This window comes from Gobio gobio (genome assembly GCF_949357685.1).
Source record: "Gobio gobio genome assembly, chromosome: 16".
Lineage (NCBI taxonomy): Eukaryota > Metazoa > Chordata > Actinopteri > Cypriniformes > Gobionidae > Gobio > Gobio gobio.
In genome coordinates this window covers 52,983,981-53,001,480 of record NC_137109.1, presented here as the reverse complement: position 1 = coordinate 53,001,480, position 17,500 = coordinate 52,983,981, and the positions used below count along the sequence as shown (strand labels likewise).

Genomic DNA, 17,500 nt, shown 5'->3' with positions numbered 1-17,500 from the left:
GTGTTTCTGCGAGGACAGGTGAAGGTGTATGCAGGGCGGAGGCTGTTTGAACGCGCTCGTTCCCGTGAGGAGTTTATAATGAGCCGAGCGACGCGTTCGCGGACACGAGCGGGGTCTGTGTTAGATAGCAGCCGTTCCCACAGAACGCGGAGGAGATTCTGCGCTGATGCGTTCGCGTGACTCGTCGCTCAAGTTTAAAGTCCACCTTGTCTTGAGTTCCCCCGTTCCCTGTTCTCGCATGTTTAAAACGCGTTCTGTGTAACTTCTGTCTGTCTGTTAGACTGATTTAGTGATTCGGGGCCCCAGGCAAAATACACCCTAAAAAAAAAAAAGGTTCTATATGGCACTGAAAATGGTTCTTCGTCGTAATCATAGAGGAACCACTTTTGGTGCTATATAGCGCCATATCTTAACATGTTCTGTATATGGTAGCGGTGCTATATAGCACCTTAGTCAAAGAACCGCTGAAGAACCGCCGAAGAACCGCTGAAGAACCGCTGAAGAACCGCTGAAGCACCAAAATTGGTGCTATATAGCACTAAAAAAGGTTCCCCTATGATTACGAGCCAAGAACCACTTTTGGTGCCAGATAGTACTTTTTTTTTTTTTAGAGTGTACAGGAAACATCATTTACAACCTCGGGGTTCCTTTCACTGTTGTGATGCTTTCTGCTGCACGATCTTGTCCCATAGTTGTGTCCAATGTTTTTATATTTTTCATGTACGCGATTTTCTTCAAGTTGCGGATCCCTAAATATGTTATAACAGTATTTGAGTGGGCTGGACACTTTGGGGTAATTTTCAGTGCACAGTTGTTTACAAAACACAACGCTGTCTAATTATAAACTTGAATATATATATACAAATTTAAATTAAACTGAAGGAAATTATTACACGCATAAGAATTAGGCGCGCGTGCATGTGTGGAAAGTAACTGCGCATGCGTCATCTACTCGGCAAAACCATAAACATATAATACGCACTATATTTAATTATAGCTTCAAATGCATATTTTCATTTGTATATCCTCCTGGGACCCAGAAAAAAAAGTGTTTTGAATATAGTATTTTTCCATGTCTTTACATTGTTTCGACTTAGAGCATAAGAAACATGGAAAAAAATAACATTTTTGAAAAATTATATTTTATTCAAATGTTATGATATGTCCTCTGTAGTTGACATCAGGACTGAGTTGTTAAAAAAATTAAATGACATGAAATTGCATGTATAGGCAAAAACAATGGGATTTATTTTTAATTCACCAATACATTTTTAGGTTTCAGGATTTTTTTTTAACCAAACTTTGTTTAAAGATGATTCTGAACTATGTTATGAAATGCATTGACATACCATTTTACTTTATACAATATGTGGGTAAAATGGCCATACTTGGATTTTCCCATTCAATACAATGTATCTATACACAGCATCTAATTTGCATATTAATGTGTTCTTGGTGCAACATGTAATGAAAAAAGAAGTGTAATAATGGGATTAATAATTGGCAACATTTTCATTATAATATCTAATATTTCATAGGAATATTGATATGTTATCTTGTTATGTCTCCAGAATGCCTGATAATCATGATTTAGTCCTGGCGTCTCTACAGTGGGTTCACATTTATGAAATCAATGCCCTGTTTTGTTACAAAAAGTCATATTTTGATTAGAAACCCATAACATTTTCCTGAGATGTTGATTTATAACAAACAATTTAAAAATTAATCAGATTTAAATTGTAATTAAAAAATATTATCATATTTCCATAAGAGTGCTAAACATTAATGTCCGCCGTATTTAAAGACCAAGAATTTGTTGTTGTCCTGGTGAAACCTCCAAATGTTTGGTATCTCTGCAAAGCCCAGAATGTGCTCTTTACAGGACATCCAGACTGAGACATGGGACATTTATGATGTCAGAGAAATTCACTAAAATATAACGTCCACTACAATGGACAAAAGTCTATTTGTGGGTCCCAGGAGGATATGGCCCTATGAATTATGTTTATGTTTTTCCAAATTCCGTAAAAAAAGGTCCTTTCCCCCCTTTTTAATTTGTTTAACAAAACATATATTTATTTGTTATATGTGTTTAATTTTTACTTTTATTCCAATGTAAATTAAACAAACCCTTTAATTGTTGTACATTCAAAGTGAGGGCTACTGTTAAAATGATCACATTAAGACAAACATTATACTGTTCGAAAGGATAACAACCAAACGTTTGCCTTGAAGACCTTTCTCTGTGTTATGATGATAGTTTCTCTCTAATGAAACGGTACAATGCTCGTGAAGTGTAAAACGTTCTTTAAAATGATGTTTTCCTTGGTTTTATTAGGGTGATTGGATGGAGGAGGAGCTGTCAATATAGAACTAGTGGACCAATGGTGATGCTTAAACCCGCCCTAATTTACATGAGACGCGAATTGCAAGACTTGGAAAAACAAGCCCACAACATGCGAAGAGAAAAACTGCACAAGCGTAAAAATTAATAAAATACTAGCAGAAAATGTAAGAGAGCACAAAATACAGAGTAATAATTTTAAGAACTTTACATACATCCGGACAGTATTCAGCGCTTCGCTTTTCCACATTTTGTTATGTTACAGGGTTATTTTAAAACTGATTAAATTCATTATTTTCCTCAAATTCTACAAACAATACCCCATAATGACAACATGAAAGAAGTTTGTTTGAAATCTTTGCAAATGTATTTAAAATTAAAAATGTAAAAATTATAAGTATCCATAGCTTTGCCATGATGCTCATTGAGCTCCGGTGCTCCTGTTTCCACTGATCCTCCTGAGGTGTTTCTACAGCTCGACTGGAGTCCACCTGTGGTCAGTTCAGCTGATTGGACATGATGTGGAAAGGCACACACCTGTCTATATAAGGTCCCAAAGTTAACAGTGCATGAGCACAAACCAAGCCATGAAGGAATCGTTTGGAGACTCAGAGACAGGCTCAGACCTGGGGAAGGAAACATTGAAGGTCCAGATGAGCTCAGGCCTCCATCATTCGCACATGAGGAAGTTTGGGAGCACCAGGACTCTTCCTAGAGCTGAGCGATCGGGGGAGAAGGGCCTTAGTCAGGGAGGTCAAGAACCCGATGGTCACTCTGACAGAGCTCCAGCGTTTCTCTGATGAGAACCTTCCAGAAGAACAACCATCTCTGCAGCTCTCCACCAATCAGGCCTGTGTGGGGGCGTGGCCAGATGGAAGCCCCTCCTCAGGGAAAGGCCGTCTGGAGTTTCCCAAACGGCTCCTGAAGGATCTCAGATCATGAGGAACACAATTCTCTGGTCTGATGAAACACAGATTGAACTCTTTGTCCTGAATGGAGGAACCCAGGCTCCGCTCATCCCCTGGCCAATCCCATCCCTACAGTGATCATGGTGGGGGCAGCATAACGATGTGGGGATGTGTTTCAGGAACTGGGACACTAGTCAGGATCAGGGAAAGATGAATCCTGGATGAAGACCTGCTCCAGAGCGCTCTAGACCTCAGACTGGGGTGAAGGTTCATCAACAGGACAGCGACCCGAAGCTCAGCCAGAACACAGGAGTGGCTCCGGGACGACTCTGGGAATGTGCTTGAGTGGCCCAGCCGGAGTCCAGACCCGTTTCAGCATCTCTGGAGATCTGAACATGGCCAAAGCTCCCCATCCATCCTGATGGAGCTCGAGAGATCCTGCACTGAAGGACGGGAGGAACTGCCCAAACACAGCCGAGCTTTAGCATCAAACTCAGAAACACCTGAGGCTGTGATTGAGCAAAGGCTGGGAATACTGATGGACATGGGATTGTTTTTATTTTTAATTCATTTGCAAAGATTTCAAACAAACTTCTTTCACGTTGTCATTGTTATTGTTTATAGAATTTGAGGGAAATAATGAATTTAATCCATTTTGGAATAAGGCTGTAACATGACAACATGTGTAAAAGTGAAGCGCAGAATACTGTCCGGATGCGCTGTATACAGTTATAAACACTAGTCTCGCGCAGAGAGTCTGCCGCACACATCCTGTGAAGAGCATTTATAGGTCATGAACCTACACCTTCTCCATTTAATCGAAACGGATGCCAGCCAAAAGAAATAATTACATTTCAAATAATTTTCTCTAAAGGTGATTTCTGGCAAAGTGGCGTAATCGGCGCAAGATATCAACGGTTAGTTCTGGGATAATCATGCTTTGTTTTTCTATAGTGGAAGGCCTTGGAGTCGCGCGAGTCCTCCATCTTTTTCTATAGTCTATGAGCCAGACATTCAGACTCACGGCAGATGCTCTGGACTCTCATTGGCCAATGACCGTCTGACTGACATGTCAAGCAGCCAATCACGGTTTGTTGTGTTCAGGTCATGTTTGGGGGCGTCATTATTTAGTCGATATGCCTACAATAACAGACCAGCATGTAAAACTCTTCACTGCAAACTTCACATATGTTTGAAAACCCAGTGTTTACTTGAAGAGTGCGACACACTCATCCTTCAACCAATCAGATCCCTAGTGAAAAAAAGTATGCTAAGTATACTTGCAGCAAGACTAATTATCAGTATACTTGAAGTGTGTTAATGATTAGCTAACTTGAAGTGTGATATTTTGAAACAACTAATTTTGTACTAAGTATATTTTAGTTGTAAATAAGTTGTATTAAAGCATAATTTGAAGTGTATTTAGTGTACTTTTATGTGCTAAATTGGAACAACTTTAAGTATGCTTAGTATGCTTTAAGTATAGGGACTAATTACATGCTTGATTAGTGATGTTAAATGTGCTTTATTTGTATTATAAGTATACTTTGTGTTATAAGTATACTTTATTTGTGTTAAGTGTACTTTATTTTTATTATAAGTATATTTATTTGTGTTATATGTACTTTACAAATTAATTACCAGTGTCTTCAGAACACATAAGCAATAGACTATGAATAAATTAATTTTTCAGGTTTATTTATTTTTACCTTCCCTAAATACTAAAAAATATACACTTTGTAGTCAATAACAATATTATGTATTATTACTTAGCTATACATTGTACAATATACTTTGAATTACATAATATCACACAATACAGTAGTTTAAATGTGCGACCAAGGCTGTGAAGAGACGTTCCATTAACAAGCCCAAAAACTTCAGCAAAACTAAACAAAATCATCTCACTATGTTTTTCATTAAAAGAACACTGGAAGATTAAAAAAAAAAACATTTACATTATTGGACCAATTCCAATGACCCTCTATACACAAATATAAATGACACATTATATTCACTTTTCTGATGAGCTGCTCAATTTTACACTTGCGTCTGCTGGCCGCTTGCACATCAGAGGCTGTTGACAGCAAAAACTCGTGAAGAAACAGCATCTGTAAACAGAATATACAATACAATCCAGTTCTTTCGGCATTGCATAACGTTAGGCCATTTTATTCCGAGCCAGTTTATCGTCGCCATCAATGTTCAGGCTGCAAACCTCCACGATTCTTCTCTGCCAGTGTAAACTCAAATCAGCTGCAAGCCTTGATAAAAACAAAGTCCTTTCTCTCGTTTAATAACTTTGAAAAAGTTATCCATTCTTTCATTACCACTAGGCTTGACTATTGTAATTCTCTCTATTTGGGGATTGGTCAATCTTCCTTAAAACCGCCTCCAAGTAGTTCAAAATGCTGCGGCCAGAAATCTAACGGGAGCTGCCCCGAGACTTTGGAATAGATTGCCGTTGCAAATCAGAACTGCGTCCACACTATCCATTTTTAAATCAAAGTTAAAATCATTTTTATTTGATTGATCTGTCTTGCATGTTTGTTGTGGCTTCTCCTGGATTGTCTTCATGTCTATATATTTATACCTTATGTTTTGTTTCTGTTTTTTCCTACGGTTATTTATTCTTTTGGTACAGCACATTGGTCAGCGGCAGCTGTTTTTAATTGTGCTATATAAATAAACTGAATTTAATTAAACATTACTCAAATTTAACTTTAAATATACTACAAATTAAGCATATTTAATATGTATTTTTAAAATGTGCTTTCAGTGCATTGTTAGAATGACAAATTTGAGCACACTTTAAAATATACTAAAAATATATTTAAAGTAATGTTCGAATAAGTAAACTTTTAAAAAGTAGACAAAACTTTCATTTTAAGTATATTTTTCTAAAATATATTTTCCTAAAATATACTAAAATACAATTATTTTAAAGGGGTATTGCATGCGATTTCACTTTTTTAGCTTTAGTGTGTAATGTTGCTGCTTGAGCATAAACAGTATCTGCAGAGTTAAAGCGCTGAAAGTTCAATGCAATGAAAGACAATTTAAAATTGTCTTTTAAAGTTATGGCAGTTTATTGCCTACAAAAACGGCCAGTTTGGACTACAACAAGCTTCTTCCCGGGTTGGTGACATCATAAACACCTGCTATTAACAAACACTGCCCCCGCGAACACGCGACAAAGTGGGCGTGGCCACATCGCAGTCATTACGAAAGAGAGAGAGAGAGCTGATACAGAACTACAAACTACATTTGGCCATCTAACCAATCTAAGACCATTGCGTTTGTCGGAGGGATGGGCTTCATAGAAGCAGGAAGCAAACGAGCCGCTCACAGGACAGTGGAGACAGCGGTGTGGAATAAAGGTCAAATATAAGATAATATGGCGTTTTAAAAAAAAAAGAAGTATTAAGGCATGTTATACTGCACCCCATAAACACAACCAAGCCTAGAAAAAAACCACGGAAGCACCCCTTTAAGTGCATTAAAAGTTACATTGTGAAAATATGATGTTAATATACTTTTTATATATTTAAACATGGTACAATTTTAGTTAGTATATTTACAATATACTATTGAAAAAGAGAATATATTTGAATACAATAAAATATACTTTTTTTCACCAGGGATGACAACTTTGAAAATCCTGAAGTGCTCCCAATTTTGTGTGCCGTGTGTGTCAGACGTTCATCCAACACAGAGCCATTGAGACTGTAAACACACACACACACACACACACACACACACACACACACACACACTCTCACACAGACACACACACACTCAGACACAGACACACACTCACACACTCTCACACAGACACAGACAGACACACACACACACACACACACACACACACACACACTCACACACAGACACACACACTCACACTCACACACACACACACACACACACACACACACACACACACACACACACACACACACACACACACACACACACACACACACACACACACACACACACACACACACACACACTCACACTCACACTCACACACAGACACACACACACACACACACACACACACACACACACACACACACACACACACACACACACTACACTGTTCTTACTAACAATGACGTCCCCAAAAGGAGGTTTTGTCAAGTTTAGTTCACTTCTTTGTCACTAAAATATGGTTACGCAGGTGCAAGCACAGACGTGTGTGTGTGTGTGTGTGTGTGTGTGTGTGTGTGTGTTTCATCCTGAGCACATCTGAGTTTCAGCACATTAACTATTCACACAGATTGTGTGTGTGTGTGTGTGTGTTTTTTCTCTTTTAGTTTCCTTTGACCACTTTCAGATTCTCAGAGCCATTGGGAAGGGAAGCTTTGGAAAGGTGAGCGCAAACACACACACACACACACACACACACACACACACACACACACACACACACACACACACACACACACACACACACACACACACACACACACACACACACACACACACACACACACACACACACACACATATATATATATATAATGCTATGAGTGCTGTGAGAGTGATTCTGCCTGCAGTGTTTCCAGTATTAAGGGAAGAATGAGTGCATTGGTCTCTTTCTCTCAGTGTTCTGTGATGGACGTGTGTGTGTGTGTGTGTGTGTGTGTGTGTGTGTGTGTGTGTGTGTGTGTGTGCTGCAGGCTGTGGTACATTAACACTCTGATCTCTGTCTCTCTGTGTACCGCTGAAGGCTGCTGTATTTGTGATATTTTTAGTGGCGGTGTCAGAAAACATTAATGGAGCTCACATCACTCACATGTACATGCAGTCTGAACTCGTTTTACACACAAAAGCCGTGACTAACCGGGGTAATGTGTGTCACGCATGTTAGATATTGTGAAGAACGGTTGAGGATTACCAAAGTATCTTAAACTCATACACGTTTAGAACAACTTGAGGGAGAGCAAATGATGACAGATTTTTTTTATTTTTGGGTGAACTATCCCGTCATTTGGGCAGAGATTCAAAAACCAAGACACGGGAAACCAGGACAAACGCTCAGAAATGCGTAACAACATACACGACTTTGCATGAATGTGTGAAAACACAAGGCTTTAACAGGATAATGACACAGAGCTGGAAGTAATCACACACAATGAGTCCAGGCAATGGGTTATGGGAGGAGAAGTTCATGATGGGAGAAGCGCCCTCTGGTGGATGAGACAGTGTTAATGTGTCCGTCCGTCACTGTGATGATTGAAACAGGTGTGTATCGTGCAGAAGAGAGACTCCAGGAAGATGTACGCCATGAAGTACGTGAACAAGCAGCAGTGCATCGAGCGAGATGAAGTCAGAAACGTCCTCAGAGAGCTGCAGGTGATGCGCCGCCTCCAGCACCCGTTCCTCGTCAACCTCTGGTGAGTCTCCTCTGGCCACACACACATCTCACACTTACTCATTCCGTGTCAAATCAACCAAATTCTGGAAACTTCCCCGGGTCAAATGTTTTGTTTAGTTAATATTTTTTTCTGAGTTAAGACATGATGAAAGCCTCAATAGTAAATGTCACAGACATACACTCACCTAAAGGATTATTAGGAACACACACTAATACTGTGTTTGACCCCTTTGGCCTTCAGAACTGCCTTCATTCTACGTGGCATTGACTCAACAAGCTGCTGAAAGCATTCTTTAGAAATGTTGGCCATATTGATAGGAGAGCATCTGCAGTTGATGGAGATTTGTGGGATGCACATCCAGGGCACGAAGCTCCCGTTCCACCACATCCCAAAGATGCTCTATTGGGTTGAGATCTGGGGACTGTGGCGGCCATTTTAGTCCAGTGAACTCATTGCCATGTTCAAGAAACCAGTTTGAAATGATTGGAGCTTTGTGACGGAGCATTATCCTGCTGGAAGTAGCCATCAGAGGATGGGGACATGGTGCTCATAAAGGGATGGACATGGGCAGAAACAATGCTCAGGTAGGCCGTGGCATTTAAACCATGCCCAATTGGCACTAAGGGGCCTAAAGTGTGCCAAGAAAACATCCCCCACACCATTACACCACCACCACCAGCCTGCACAGTGGGAACAAGGCATGATGGATCCATGTTCTCATTCTGTTTACGCCAAATTCTGACTCTACCATCTGAATGTCTCAACAGAAATCCAGACTCATCAGACCAGGCAACATTTTTACAGTCTTCAACTGTCCAATTTTGGTGAGCTGGTGCAAATTGTCGCCTCTTTTTCCTCTTTGTAGTGGAGATGAGTGGTACCCGGTGGGGTCTTCTGCTGTTGTAGCCCATCCGCCTCAAGGTTGTGTGTGTTGTGGCTTCACAAATGCTTTGCTGCAGACCTCGGTTGTAACGAGTGGTTATTTCAGTCAAAGTTGCTCTTCTATCAGCTTGAATCAGTCGGCCCATTCTCCTCTGACCTCTAGCATCAACAAGGCATTTTCTCCCACAGGACTGCCGCATACTGGATGCTTTTCCCTTTTCACACCATTCTTTGTAAACCCTAGAAATGGTTGTGTGTGAAAATCCCAGTAACTGAGCAGATTGTGAAATACTCAGACCGGCCCGTCTGGCACCAACAACCATGCCACGCTCAAAACTGCTTAAATCACCTTTCTTTCCCATTCCGACATTCAGTGTGGAGTTCAGGAGATTGACCAGGACCACACCCCTAAATGCATTGAAGCAACTGCCAAGTGATTGGTTGATTAGATTAATGCATTAATGAGAAATTGAACAGGTGTTCCTAATAATCCTTTAGGTGAGTGTATATTGAGGCTCAAAATGACCATTTTCACCTGGGATCAAATCACAGGGGTGTAAACATGACTTTTGAAAGATGGCAGCATCATTATTGTATTCTCACACAGAGATTGGTAGATCTATTAGTGAAATCTGTTGACTTTATCAATCTGTGTGTCATTATATGTCAATGGTGAGCGCTCAAACATGGGGAATAAGCACTTCTGGTGTGTCTTTGACTCAAGTTTGCATGCCTGTAACTCAGGAAGTATTAAAGATATCTTAATATCCTTCTGGATTCTGGTTCTTAACAAACTTTTCTCTTGGTTTCATTATTTTAAAGGCCGTCGATGGTTCAGTTCCAGAAATATGGAGATCTCAATGCGGCTCCATTAGTAAATTGTGCACTTTTCCAGCAATCGGAAAAAAAAACTTTTGAAAGATAGCATCAGCATTATTCTATCGAAAACCAAATGTGGGTCACTTTTCATACAGGTGATACTTTTTTCTTTTAAAGAAGAATGTGTGAAGAACAAATAATGTTGAAACTAGAAATCTATCTCGTGTTTTTCTATCAACACAATTGCGTAGAACATTCCTTTCTGAGTGCCATAAATGTTCTTTGTCTCAAGTTTGCATGCCTGTAACTCCAGAAGTATTCAAGATATCTAAATATCCTTCTAGATTCTGCTTCTTAACAAACATTTATTTTGGTTTCTTCATTTTAAAGGCCCTCGATGGTTCAGTCCCAGAGGATCAGGATCTCAAAGCAGCTCCATGTGCAAATTGTGAAGAGGAATTTCAGAAGAATAATGTTGAAATGTTTCCCTCTATCAAAAGAATTGTATAAAACATAACTCTCTGAGTGCCAAAAATCCACTGAAAATGGTTACATTGAAGGACACAAACTGTTTCTCAAAGTTTATTTTTATGAATCTATATTTGAATCAGTTTTAGGGATATTTGGAAGATGGGATTTTGTTCATTTTAACAGCTTCTTAAGCCACCAAGAGTTTAAATACCCAGTATGATAACTACACGTTACCGCATTGACATCCCTATATCTCTGTGACTGAGCTATTTAGGGCCTTAAAAATAAAGTTTCCAAAAGAAAAGTTTATTAAGAGTGAGAATCTAGAAGGATATTGAGATATCTTGAACACTTTTAGAGTTACAGGCATGACAACTTTAGAAAAAGAACATTTATGGCACTCAGAAAGGAATGTTACGCTATTGTGTTTAGAGAAAAACACGAGATAGATTTCTAGTTTCAACATTATTTGTTCTTCAGATATTCCTCTTTAAAAGAAAAAAGTATCAGCTTTATCTAAAGTGACCCACATTTGGTCACCGCTGGAAATGTGTACAATTTACTCATGGAGCCGCATTGAGATCTCCATATCTCTGGAACTGAACATCGACGGCCTTTAAATTGAAAAAAACTAAAATAAATGTTTGTTAAGAACCAGAATCTAGAAGGATATTCAGATATTTTTAATACTTCTGGACTTACAGACATGCAAACTTGAGTCAAAGACACACCAGAAGTGCTTATGTCCCATGTTTGAGCGCTCACCGTTGGCATATAATGACACACAGATTGATAAAGTCAACAGATTTCACTAATAGATCTACCAATCTCTGTGTGAACATTAAATAATGATGCTGCCATCTTTCTAAAGTCATGTTTACACCCCTGTGATTTGGCTCCAAGGTCAAAATTTTCATTTTGAGCCTCTACAAAACAGTGATTACTCAGTCCATACACATCTGTGACATTTACTATTCTGGCTTTCATCACTGTTTATCTTTGTCTTTCCTGAGAAAAAATATTAACAAAATCAAAAGTTGAGCCGGGAGTTGAGTTGACACCGGATGGCTCTATAGCATCTTTATTTAAAGCCTCTTCCGAGGACTGATGCAGACTCTCTCCTGTCCGCAGGTTTTCGTTCCAGGATGAGGAGGATCTGTTTATGGTGGTGGATCTGTTGCTGGGTGGCGATTTGCGGTTTCATCTGCAGCAGAAGGTTCACTTTAAAGAGGAAACGGTGAAGCTGTACATCTGTGAGCTAGCGTTAGCGCTCTGCTACCTGCAGCGCGAGCACATCATCCACCGGTGAGAGCAGACATGAGGTGGCTAAGAAGTGTCCCTAACAGGGCCGACATTTTGATTTTGTTTAGTAAATGGGTAAATTTATTTACCCGAGCTTGACCAAAATAATTCTTCAGGTGTCACTGTATCATGACACACAACATTTATTTCCAAAACTGAGTTTGATTTTCAAAATTTCACGTCAAAGTGTCGCCGAATACCAGGAATGACCCTTATTGTAGATTATTGAATGAACCCGTTGTCCTGGTTTAAATGCGAACCAATAAACCGAATCATTTGTGTATATGAGTCTGAGTATTTAAGTTAAATAATGATATATACATTTATTTATATTTTATATTTATTTATTGATTAAATATGAGACAGTAGATATGGATCTCTTAGATGAATTTGAGGAGGGCTGTTCTGGTCTTGGTTTAGATTGTCTTGTTGTCGTGCCTTTAACTACAACACAAAGTTGTCGTGCCTTTAACTACAACACAACCACAGAGTAGTTCTAATAAAGTTACATCATTAAAACCTCTTAACTGTCACCGCTGGCTCTTTTTTTTGATCGCCTTTTTTTCGTATCATATATTTAAGTAATTATCATAAATTAGGTATCATTGGAAAGCTTACACACTCAAAATTCATCCTATGAAAACCGTTTTGAAATTGGACGTTGCGTTACCATGGAAATGGTACTTTAAATTCTTTTAATACTTTTCATTTCACAACATTTATTTGAACTACTTTATAATCAGAATCGTTTCTAATCAAGACACATATCGTCGGAAAGGTTTGAGTCTCGAGGTTCCATATTTGGTGACCGTTTTGTGATGGAAGAGATATTTGGACAGAAATTTACAGGAAAATGCATCAAAAAACAATCAATGGAATTTCAATGACACCCGGTGGCTGTTTTTGGTACAGCGCCTAAACAACATCTCATGGGAACTTACATTTTTGTGATATCAACTTCAAATTTGGAACACATCTTGGTTAGACATATGGCTTTGATTTTATAGTCATTTTAGATTAAAACATTTTTGTAAAATATATATTTTATATATAAAAAAAAAATATTTAGTACAGTGTTTTTTATTTACAGTAAATTTATTCAATTTTTTAATACTTTCATATTTTGAATTGCTTTCTTCAGCAATGCTCTGCTGAGTGTCTGCTTTAAAACAAGACCAAACTTAGGTCTATATTCCAAAGCATTCTTGAATTACAGCGCTTTAAGTTTGGATAGGGCATTTTCATGTGTATTCTCAAAAAGGGGGCTGACAGTTAAGGGGTTAAAATATGTTTGTTTGATTGACTGATATTTTATCACATGATATGTATAAAGTCGCTACTCACTGCTGTGTGTGTGTGTGTGTGTGTGTGTGTGTGTGTGTGTGTGTTGTTCCCTCTAGTGATATAAAGCCAGACAACATTCTCCTGGATGAACATGGTGAGTTGCACTGTTTACATCAGTCGCTGCTGATACTCTGAGAAGATAATGATGATAATGAGGCATTTGGTCTTATTGCTCAAAGAGCAGCTGTGTGTGTGTGTGTGTGTGTGTGTGTGTGTGTGTGTGTGTGTGTGTGTGTGTGTGTGTGTGTGTGTGTGTGTGTGTGTGTGTGTGTCGTAGGTCACGTCCACATCACTGACTTTAATGTGGCCACAGTCCTGAAGGGCTCAGAAAAAGCCTCGTCTCTGGCAGGAACCAAACCCTACATGGGTGAGTTTACTGGCCGCATTACTGCTGTGTGTCGTCAGTACTGATCCTGCTGTTGTGTTTGAGAGCTGCGAGTGTGTGTGGTTTTCTCACAGCACCAGAAGTGTTTGCTGGTCCGGGTTATGCGTACGCGGTGGACTGGTGGTCTCTCGGCATCACGGCCTATGAGCTCCTGCGAGGGTCGGTGAGTTCAGGACACATGCCATGACACACTCTGTGTTTGTGAACTCCGTATGGAAGCATTCTGGGAAAATCAGATTTCCCTTCTCTTGCACGTGATTGTTAACTATGTCCAACTTAAAGATGATTAATACTGATATCAAATATGTGATACAGTGGGGCAAAAAAGTATTTAGTCAGCCACCAATTGTGCAAGTTCTCCCACTTTAAAAGATGAGAGAGGCCTGTAATAGTCATCATAGGTACACTTCAACTATGAGAGACAGAATGAGAAAATCACATTTTTAAAGAATTTATTTGCAAATTACGGTGGAAAATAAGTATTTGGTCACCTATAAAAAAAGCAAGATTTCTGTCTCTCTCAGACCTGTAACTTCTTCTTTAAGAGGCTCCTCTGTCCTCCACTGGTTCCCTGTATTAATGGCCCCTGTTTGAACTGGTTATCAGTATAAAAGACACCTGTCCACATTCAAACAGTCAAGGCCTGTACACACCGGGACGAATATCGCGCGCGCTTATCGCCAGCGTTTTTCGTGCCGTTTTTCGTCGCGTCTTGAGTGTTCACACCCAAGCGATTTCCACTGGCGCTGCGCCGAGTGAGCGCGCACATTCAGTCGATGCGCTCGCGGTACACAAGATGGCGCTGCGGCACTTTAAGCCTCTGACACTCGCTTGTCACACAGAAGGAGAAGAGAGACAGTATTTACGTGCTTGCCAAAACCACAGACATATTATGTATATGGACAAAACCATTCACACACTTTTTGCTAACTGGCAAGCAGCATTAGCAGTTCATCTTCTTCTTTGTCTTCTTACTACTTCTTCGTCGTATCAATGTGTGCTCGGCAAGACTGTTTTGTGCTTGAGCGCCACCAAGTCGTGTTTTACTGTCACTTCAGCAGCTCCAGGCACGTGAACAAAAGCGACGATCTCATTGGTCGGACAGTTTTTTACGCGCCGCGTCAAAATAAAAAAACGAACCCGAGGCGTTTTTTTAAAAATGACGCTTTTACGCCTGGCGTTTTGCCGGTGTGAACACTCACATTGGCGCCCATTGTTTAGTCCCGAGGCGTTAAACGTCGGCGATAAACGCGTGCGAAAATCGTCCCGGTGTGAACAGGCCCTCAGACTCCAAACTCCACTATGGCCAAGACCAAAGAGCTGTCAAAGGACACCAGAAACTAAACTGTAGACCTGATCCAGGCTGGAATCTGAATCTGCAATAGGTAAGCAGCTGGTGTGAAGAAATCAACTGTGGAGCAAGACATACAAGAGCACTGATAATCTCCCTCCATCTGGGGCTCCACGCAAGATCCCACCCCGAGGGGTCAAAATGATCACAAGAACGGTGAGCAAAAATCCCAGAACCATGAACCAGAAGAGGATTGGGAGAATGTCATGTGGTCAGATGAAACCAAAATATAACTTTTTGGTAAAAACTCAACTTGTCGTGTTTGGAGGAGAAAGAAGAACACCACACCTACTGTGAAGCATGGGGGGGGGGGCATCATGCTCTGGGGCTGTTTTTCTGCAAAGGGACCAGGACGACTGATCCGTGTAAAGGAAAGAACGAATGAGGCCTTGAGTAAAAACCTCCTTCCATCAGCAAGGGCATTGAAGATGAAGCGTGGCTGGGTCTTTCAGCATGACTATGATCCCCAACACACCGGCCGGGCAACAGAAGGAGTGGCTTCGGAAGCATTTCAAGGTCCTGGAGTGGCTTAGCCAGTCTCCAGATCTCAACCCCATAGAAAATCTCTGGAGGGAGTTGAAAATCAGCGACAGCCCCAAAACATCCCTGCTCTAGAGGAGATCTGCATGAGGAATGGGTCAAACTACCAGCAACAGTGTGCAAAAACCTTGTGGAGACTCGACCTCTGTCATTGCCAACAAAGGGTGTATAACAAAGTATTGAGATGAACTTTTGTTATTGACCAAATACTTGTTTTCCACCATAATTTCAAATACATTCTTTAAAAATCAGACAATGTGAATTTCTGGATTTTTTTCCTCATTCTGTCTCTCATAGTTGAAGTGCACCTATGATGAAAATTACAGGCCTCTCTCATCTTTTAAAGTGGGAGAACTAAATGCTCTTTTGCCCCACTGTAATTGGTCAAATATTTTGACAGGAATTTAACAAAAATATGAAGTATATCAAGTCAAATACCTAAAACGACGCAGATTTAGTTTTTTCCAGTCTCTAGAATGTGCACATCATATTTTCCCCCAGAGATAAAGAGAGAAAACGCCGGTTACTGGTATAGCCTTGGTTCTGTGAATAGTGGAAGACCTCCAGAGACGGTCAAACGTAGAGGAAGGAGTCGCGTCTCACGACTCAAATCAAGATTGATTTGTCACCCTTGACCCTGACCAGTGACCGTGTTGGAATATCCATTCTGTTCACATCACAGTTGGTCTCTGAAGTCCTTCTCTCTGTCCGAGTGACCAAAGACTCTGGCGGTCTTCCACTATTCACAGAACCAAGGCTACACCCGTTACAGACTGCCAGAGACGGTCAAGCGTAGTGGGAGACGAATACAACCGTCACAAGGACTACACCCACCTAAATACTGTCCGACAATACAGCAGGACTGACCAAAGGAATGGGGGCCACATTGAGTCTGTTAAATCTTGTGAATGTGCAAGGTGATGCCCATGTGGCAAGAAGTAGCCACCGCCCCTGAGTTGAATGGCATTTAACAGATGCTGGAACTGTCTATATGCATGTACAATGATATCTATGACATTCTGATGAGAAGGGGGCATTGGGACCTAACCCTAACCCTAATCCGATCAATGCCTAAGCAAGTGGGACATCGAATATGAGCATCTATAAGATTCATTGGACCTAAGCAGAGAGAGCATGAAGCTCTCGAGCAGAACCCTGGTTCATGTGAACACTCACCTCAGCAATGGACCCCAATGAAACCCTGTGGAACCAGTGGGTCTCTGATCTGTGTCCAGTGCAAGTAACGATGATCCGATATAATCCGATGTGAACTCCCGGATATACAGCTTCCACTATGTTTCCACTGTCTCTGACGGTCTGTAGCAGTGATAAAAAAACACATATTGTTATTTAAGTAACACAATCAGATTACTTGCTTAACTAGTAAAGTAACGCATTACTTTTCCAAATAAGTAATCATGAGTAAGTGCAGAGGCGTCGCGTGAACATGAGGGTTAGTGTGAACCAGTCTTCATTTCGTTGACAAATAATTTGTCTCATAATTTTCATCAACAACCTTTTTTCACTGACGAAAACGAGACGATAACTAAATAAAAACTAGTGTTGGATGACAAAAACTATGAGGAAAATCAACTGTCATTTTCGTCAACAAATAAAAACGAGAAATGTTATGTTAGTGAGGGACGATTAGGGAAGAGATGGGGTCAGAACTGATGTCCTGCGTAACAGATGCGCACATAAATGTGTTGATCTAACCACTGGAAAACACACGGCCTACAGGCTCACACACCCCCAATCCAGCTCCAG

At 40.3% G+C, this 17,500-nt stretch overlaps 1 protein-coding gene across 1 annotated transcript in view; it reads left to right on the top strand.

Annotated features, from left to right (window-relative positions):
- The window catches only part of LOC307140120 (serine/threonine-protein kinase 32B-like), a gene marked incomplete at both ends in the record, with an annotated part of 25,101 nt that overhangs the window by 113 nt on the left and 7,488 nt on the right, over nucleotides 1–17,500 (top strand). The window contains 6 exons of the mRNA XM_079839365.1: nucleotides 7,575–7,630; nucleotides 8,506–8,657; nucleotides 11,943–12,116; nucleotides 13,514–13,551; nucleotides 13,735–13,824; nucleotides 13,917–14,005. Of these exons, the coding sequence (XP_079695491.1) occupies nucleotides 7,575–7,630; nucleotides 8,506–8,657; nucleotides 11,943–12,116; nucleotides 13,514–13,551; nucleotides 13,735–13,824; nucleotides 13,917–14,005 (599 nt within the window). The remainder of the gene's footprint in view (nucleotides 1–7,574; nucleotides 7,631–8,505; nucleotides 8,658–11,942; nucleotides 12,117–13,513; nucleotides 13,552–13,734; nucleotides 13,825–13,916; nucleotides 14,006–17,500) is intronic.